The sequence below is a fragment of the Elaeis guineensis genome, chromosome 3, assembly GCF_000442705.2.
Source record: "Elaeis guineensis isolate ETL-2024a chromosome 3, EG11, whole genome shotgun sequence".
NCBI lineage: Eukaryota > Viridiplantae > Streptophyta > Magnoliopsida > Arecales > Arecaceae > Elaeis > Elaeis guineensis.
This window is the reverse complement of record NC_025995.2, coordinates 121,657,551-121,664,772: the sequence shown is the minus strand read 5'-3', so window position 1 is coordinate 121,664,772 and position 7,222 is coordinate 121,657,551. Positions and strand designations below refer to the sequence as shown.

At 41.5% G+C, this 7,222-nt stretch overlaps 1 protein-coding gene across 1 annotated transcript; it reads right to left on the bottom strand.

The window, feature by feature from the left end:
• Window positions 1-3,750: 3,750 nt before the first annotated feature.
• On the bottom strand, window positions 3,751-6,920 carry LOC105040447 (zinc finger protein GAI-ASSOCIATED FACTOR 1). The gene is made up of 3 exons (XM_010916975.4): window positions 6,075-6,920; window positions 5,542-5,938; window positions 3,751-5,057 (listed from the first exon to the last, which is right to left on the bottom strand). Exons 1-3 carry the CDS (start codon window positions 6,238-6,240, stop codon window positions 4,082-4,084), a joined length of 1,539 nt encoding a protein of 512 aa, XP_010915277.1. The 5' UTR covers window positions 6,241-6,920; the 3' UTR covers window positions 3,751-4,081.
• Window positions 6,921-7,222: the final 302 nt, after the last annotated feature.

Below are 7,222 nucleotides of genomic sequence, written 5' to 3'. Positions count from 1 at the left end.
ATTCACTTGGTTTACAAGTAATAACTTCTCATTTCCAGCAACTAATTCTGCATGCAGAAAAACAGGCACTCAATATCGTAATCAAATCAAGACATATGACTGCATCATATGCATTTTTATGACTACGAAAATATGAAATCTTGTTTGACATTCATCAATAATTAGTAAAATTATTATGGACTTAATAATTAGTAAACCAACACATAATTTCCCCCTCAAATTTGTTTCATTTTCTTGGTCAAATATCAGCAAGCAGCATCTAGCATGACTCGTATGTGGAGCCCAGAAAAGCAGTTTTCTGACATGGCGCTTTTTATACATCTCACAGTATGGACGTGCCCCACATGAGGTGGAAGATATAGATGGTCTATGCAATGAGCATAAAGATGCTGCACACTAATGGTCCTTATCTTGATATGTAACATTCATTTCTAAGCTGCATATGTTCTAGAAGGGAGAAAAGAAATCCTTAGACATGACAATTAATTTTGCGCTATGTGTGAACCTCTTTCTTGTAAGATGTCTTTTTTAATTCATATATATCTAGTGACATTCTTTTCTTATCTTTCCTTTTTTTAAAGAAAAAAAGGTAATACACTTCCGTATGATTAAATTATGTTTCAAGACTAATAGTTTAAAGGATTTATCACAAAACTGAGTGTGTTCAGTTTCAATCAAGAGTTCAGTTCGGTTTGTATCAAATTAAAGGATGCATAATATGAACCTTTCTTGCAAGCATACTCAAAATCTAACTTGGTCGCACTAACCATGCGATTAGAATCACGTTGCTAAGAGATTGGCTCTCCAGCACACATAAGGTTCCAAGACTATTGTGGCAAAGTATTCTGGTTGCATATAGTACATATAGATCATGATCAAAGTTAACATATTAAACCAATCCATGCATGCTTCCATTGACCAACCTTTAAGCGGGTTTTGCTTACATTAAAGTACTAAAAGTTCGGATATTTCATTCTAAGACAAACCTAAAGATGGAACATTCCGTCCTTAATCAAAATAAAAAATTGAGCTGAAGGTTATAACATAGAGCTATTGTTAACGAGCTTCCGTGTCATAATTTATAGAGCTCTTGACATTAACCCCAATGTCTTCATAAAAAAAGAAAAGACATTAGGCCCAAAGTCTAAACTGCCGATCATAATTTATCGCGTCAGCATCAAGGGTTTCTTCTTCTTTGTTTCTTATGAGACTTTAAAGTGAATGGCGTCAAGAAATTCTACAGGGAGATACATCGCTCCAGAATGTTTTGATTACTTAACGATAATAAAACTCGCGGGCTGCTTTACTTTTGACTAAGAAAACAAATTGAGGATCGTCAATCGCATCGAATTCTAGGTCTCATCCAGCTATCAAACTCTCCTTTTTAATAAAGACAATCTAGTTATCAAACTTACGTATACAAGTCAGAAATCCATGTTTTGATCAAATTAATTAGGTCTGCTACGTTGACCAGTTGGTGGTCTCAGACCTAACGCGTCCCAATTGTAGGAAGGCTACATGCAGATATAAAATGCAGCGCATACTTGTGGAGTCCATGGCCTATGCTACTATATATCATTTCCTAATTGAATCCCCAGGAAAGACCTGCAGGCTCTTAATCTTTAGTATCAACAAGCGTTTCTTTTACATGGAACCCTCCCATGTCAACGGCTACTCGGACCTCCACAGTCTAAGACTTCATGCCTCCCCTCCCCTGTAGTTCTTTCAAAGATAGAGACAACGCTCACCCACGCCATTTGGAATATTCCCCTCTCTCTCTCTCTCCCGTGTTCCTCGTTTTTTTTTTTTCCCCCCACTAGAGGGTTTTCTGATGCTATCTGTGAAAGTGCTTTAAGATGTGTGAAGGAGAATTGGGCAAGCAGCGAGGGCCTTCCCATATGGCTTACAATGGGATTTTCATCCGGATAGGAGCGGGCGGGAACCTCGTGATGGCTGCTGCTGCCTCGACATGACCAAAGCTACCACCACCCACGCCCAGACGTGACAAAAGCCCAAAAAGGATAAAAACAGTGCCCGAGAGTGTGAGAGATTCTCTCATTTCTCTCTCCATGTATGTGTACATGTCTGCATGTGTGTCTGCGCCCTGTTTTGACCAATAAAGTGCTCTCGTCTTTATCACTGGGCCGTTGACATATAAAAACAAAGCCAGCACCAAAATCATCACGTCCCACAGGCTCAGTCTCTTGCCTTCTCTCTCCCCTCTCTGGATGACACACTAGTTTGTTACACGTACGGAGTGGGTCAGCTCTCCCGCTAGTGAATGAAGCGAGTGCGGGCTTCTGCAGAGCTGCATGGACGGAGCATAGCGCATGTCCTTGGGTTCCGGCTTTCTTTCTTGTCATATGTGCCGAGCTAAGGGGGTTATTAGATTACTTAAAACGGTGGAAGTCATCCATGATTAATGTAAATACGATGCTGCAAATCAGCAGCAGCAGTAGCAAAAGCCCAATCCTAGCTCCATTTGTCGTGAAACTATGTACTCGCGGAAAGCACAAATTTAGGTAGCCTAACCAAGTCTCCGTTGCAGAAGTTTGAGCGGAAGACCGGCAAAATCTAACTTAGCTACACTCTTTTCTTTATTTATTTATTCATATATATTTTAGCAATTACAAACTCTAACTACATTCTCAAAAGATAATAAAATATTCTACACGGTTCCAATATAGGAGTTACCTTAAAAATTGCAGATAAAATTATGCTATTTTTCTTCACAACGTTGTGTCTTCTACTCTAAAATCGATCAGTTTACATGCTAGTAGTACTTGGGAGAGAGGTGGGGGAGAGAGAGAGAGAGAGCAAATTAAGCAAGGATCAGAATTAAACTCTGCTCATATTTAATCAGGCCAAGGAAAGCCTCACACTAAAACCATATATATTATGCTGGATTAGTATAAGCTGATCGCTAGCTGCCGATCTTGCAACATGCATATATATGCTGAAATGCCAAGCGCATGAGTGAACCATGTCTCAATATATGAGGCCCCACTGGCCCGCCTCGTCATTCTTTACACGTGCCCAATGTGTCACGAGAGAGAAAGAAGAAGGGCATATCCAGCAGTCGCCTCTCTAATCATTGACTTCTTTTCATACTGCAAACCCTTTTTACCATGATCATCTCAAAAGCATACCCTGGTGATCCATTTATATGCCCTACTTTGCAGCAGGCCTTTCAATTTCTTTTCATTTCCATTTACGCGAACCAAATGATATGAGACAAAAATGCACAAAAAGATAGGAGCAGAACAAATAATAAAATACAATAATGCAACCACTTTGATACTAAAATAATTGATTGTTCCTTTTGCTCAATAATAATTAATCATATCTCCAATTTCCGGGTTTTTTTTAGTATTTAACGGCCGGAATACACCTTAAGAAGCTTTAAAAGCTCTCACCTTGAGTGCATGATGGATGTGGTGTGGTCGCATATTATCAGTGTTATTAGGGCTCTAAATACTGTCTTGTACACTCTTCAACAACTAAAACATGAAGAGTATGAAAGATGTGCTTATCGAATACGATGTGGACAGCTTGTAAAGTTTCCTCCCAAGCTATGGATACTCACAATAAAATTAACGAGCAAAAAAATATAACAGTAGAAAAAGAAAAGAAAGACGGAAAAGTGATACCTACTGATTAACATTTTGATCAATGATGACTACTAATTATAAGAGGAAAAAGAGTAAATCTAATATATCTTTTGTACCTCTATTGTCAACTCTATTTCAGTTCGAGTTAAAAATTTCCATTATTCCATACTGATTACAAGGAGGATCTACCTTTATGATAGGGGAGCACGTCAAAAGGATTATTACAAGAACGAAGATAATAAGAACATTCATTCAACAACAAATCTAGAGTGCCATAGCAACCTCACTTATGAGTGAATTCAACAGCAAAAATAGAGATGCGGGACAAGCTTTCCTCCCTTGGTTTTGAAAGAGAAAAGATAAGAACTAGATAAAGAATAGTTACCATTGCTTTTTTTTTTTTTTCTTTTTCTTTTTTCCTTCAAAATTCTGAAATTTGGAGCCTATTCATACCACTTTCCTTGGAGTAACTAACCATGCCATGGCTGCTTATTTTGTTGGGGCTGCTCATATGAGGAAGAACTCATGCAAGAGTTGAGCCCAGCCATGTTTATGAAATCCCTGTGGGAAAATGCTCTCAGGCCCAAGAAGTCTCTAGTCAACCCATCATTTCCACCACCACCAGCACCACCACTTCCTCCTTCCTCATTCCTTCCATGACTTCTTGCGATGCTTTCCACTTTACTGTTCTCTTCCCTTTTGGCTCCAAGCATCCCCCCGAAGGCCTCCTCGAAGGACCCACCAAAGCAAGGAGCCGTAGGGAGGGAATTCATCATCATGTCTTGGAGAAGAGGAGGTGCTGATCCATGTCCAAAACCACCAGCACCACCTCCAGCCATCTCTTGGTGCGAGGACAAGCCAAGGCCAAAGCCAGTGGTGGTATTGCCAACAGTAGCATTGGCCGTGTGAGTTGCCATTTGATCATGGAGTGGAGGTCTGCTCACGGTTGCACCCATCTGGGCTGCCTTTTGCAGCAACGCAGTGGCTGACATGTGAGACGAGGCAGCACTTGAGGGCCCTTGGTAAGGAGGGGGGAGAGGTGGAGGAGGGCCAGCTGGGTTTTCATGAGAATACTGCTGTTCTAGTCTTGTGGAGAGAGTGGAGTAGATAGAGGAATGGAAGTCTAGTTGGTTCAGAGAAGTGGGGCCCTGGCAAGCCAGCCATGGTGGGATATCTGGTCTCATGCTGAAGTATTGCTCTCTTTTCAGTGACAGCTCTTGTAACCCATGGCTGCCTGTGATGTTGGTGTTGGCCTCTGTGGGTCTCATCAGGTGAGGGAACTGGGTTTGGAGGGCAGCGTGTGGAAGTGGAGAGGGGTCACGGGATGATGTGGGCTGAGAGAATAGCAGCGAGGTGTGGTTAGCCAGAGGGTTTGCTGCTATGGCCCTTGCACTCTCTTCTGCCAATGCATCACAGAAGGCTCTGTGGGTGATAAAGCTATCCCTCCTGCCATCAAGAACAGTAACCAACAAGAACACGCAAACAAAAAACACAAAAAGAACAAAAATCACAAAGGGGAACCATCATTCAACAAAGCTTACATAACTCCAAAAAGAAACCAAGGTGAAAAAAGGAAAGAAATGAAAACAAATCGAATGGGGAAAAAATATTATGCCTTCAGGATCTGGGTTTCTGTATCCATGGGGACATTTTGCCGATATGTTTCCACTTTCCATTCTCCTGCTATCCACCATGACCCAAACCCAATAGAAGTGGCTATGACTACCATAGCAGCCTGCTAGCTCGCACTTTTGGTTTGCTAGCTAGCATTGAATGCTAGCTTGATGGGTTTAGTGCAGTATCTTTTTGTTTACCTTTTGAATTATGAAAGCTTAGCTTCAAGTGTTCCTTTTCCAGCGCTAGCTTTATGTTTCATGTCTAGGGAATTACTATTATTAAATCTAAAATTTAGTTTAGTTGTATTTGCTACCTTGAGAAGAGAGTACCACAGTCACATCTGTATTCCCTTGTGCCACAGATCTTGGAGTGGGCCTTCCAATCAGATTGAACAGCATACTTCTTGGAGCACTTGTCACACTTCCACTTCTTCTCCCCATGTTTCCTGCTGAAGTGTTTCTTGATTCCAGTAAGGTCCCCAAGAGCCCTAGAGGGATCATGGTGCACGCATGTCACCTCCGGGCAGATGTACACCTTCTTCTTCACCTCCTTGCTGCTTCTCTGCTTCAGTTTCCATGGGAGGTTGTGGCCCCTCCTGTGGAGCTGCAGGTTCTGATCCCTCTGAAACCCCTTGTTGCAGATCTCACACACAAACCTGTTGGTAGCCATCAGGGTCTTGGGGGACAGTGCTATCACCTCAGCATCTGGGTCTGAGATCCAATCCCCCAAAAAAAAACACCAAGAAAATGGAATTTTTCCACATATATTTAATGACTGGATTAAAGCAAAAGAAAACATGATAGCTAACACTAATTTGAGACAATTGAGTTAGGATAAGTGTAAGACCTGGGTTTCCCGGGAGGTTCCTCTTTTTCTTCACTGGAGCTGGGTTTGGGGAGGCAAAGGAGGATTGCTGGTTGGAAGTGACGCTGGCTTCCCCAGAGGCTGAAGTTAGATTGGACATGTTCTCCTCCACCAGCTGGTGCTGCTGAATTGGAAGCCCTTTAATCATCTCAGTCTACTGTTGAGTGGAGAACCCTCGAACAATTTTTGGAAAGAAAGAAAGGCTGAGGCTGATGAATAGCTCGAGTACTGAAGGCAGATCTATTTGTTTCCTCTCATCTGATAAAAAGAAACCCTATGGATTCCAAAGTTCACAAAAAGGAGCGTCATCATTTACTGGTCTGACATGCATCTCCAAGGGTTATCCCATGTTCCACATGTGATTCAAATATAATTTATCAAGGAAAATAAGAGAGAGAACTCTGGATGATGAATTCCCATCAGATTCAAAACATAGAACCATAAAAGTTTTGAAAACAAAACTCCAGTAAACGAAAATTAAAACAAAAGATGGGAGGAAGACTTTATGGCACCAGCAAATGGAAGTGCACCAAACCTTTCATCACCACATCAAATAGGGAAAAAGGAAATTAAGACCAGATTCCAGGACACGACAACATATGCTTTCCTACCTCAAACGAAGAACATCTAAAACTTACATCGAAGTGTCAATAAATGAACAAATAAAACAAAACCAACTGACCAAAGACCAGAACCCTGAAATCCTAACCAGAAAACTGACCAAGCGGATATATATATATGTCCAGCCAAAAATTCCATACAAAACGAAATGAAGAGAGCGAAATAAATTGAGGGGAATTTCTTCCCAAGGAGAGGGGAGGGGGGGGGGGGGGGGGGAGAGGAAGAGAGGAGAGGGGGGGGGGGGGTCGATGTGGATGAGGGAAGCAAGCAAATGTGCAATCCTCCACTCATTCAATACTCACCCTACAACCTACTGTGACGTTGCACTTTCTGTCTTTTCCTTTGTTCCCTGCGCCTATCTAGAAATTCCTTTCCCTCCCCTCTCCCTCCTTCTATAATATAATCTCTCATATACTGTATAACACCAAGTCTCTTTCTTGTCATCATAAATATCTTATATCAGTTGTTATTATTGTCAGCACAGTACCAGTGGGAAGAATAATGTATAC

Coding starts and splice junctions, on each gene's coding strand:
- LOC105040447 (XM_010916975.4), bottom strand. CDS start 6,240: ATGATTAAAGGGCTTCCAATTCAGCAGCACCAGCTGGTGGAGGAGAAC. Junction 5,939..6,074: donor GAACCTCCCGGGAAACCCAG/GTCTTACACTTA, acceptor ATTGGATCTCAG/ACCCAGATGCTGAGGTGATA. Junction 5,058..5,541: donor TGTGGTACTCTCTTCTCAAG/GTAGCAAATACA, acceptor TCTTGATGGCAG/GAGGGATAGCTTTATCACCC.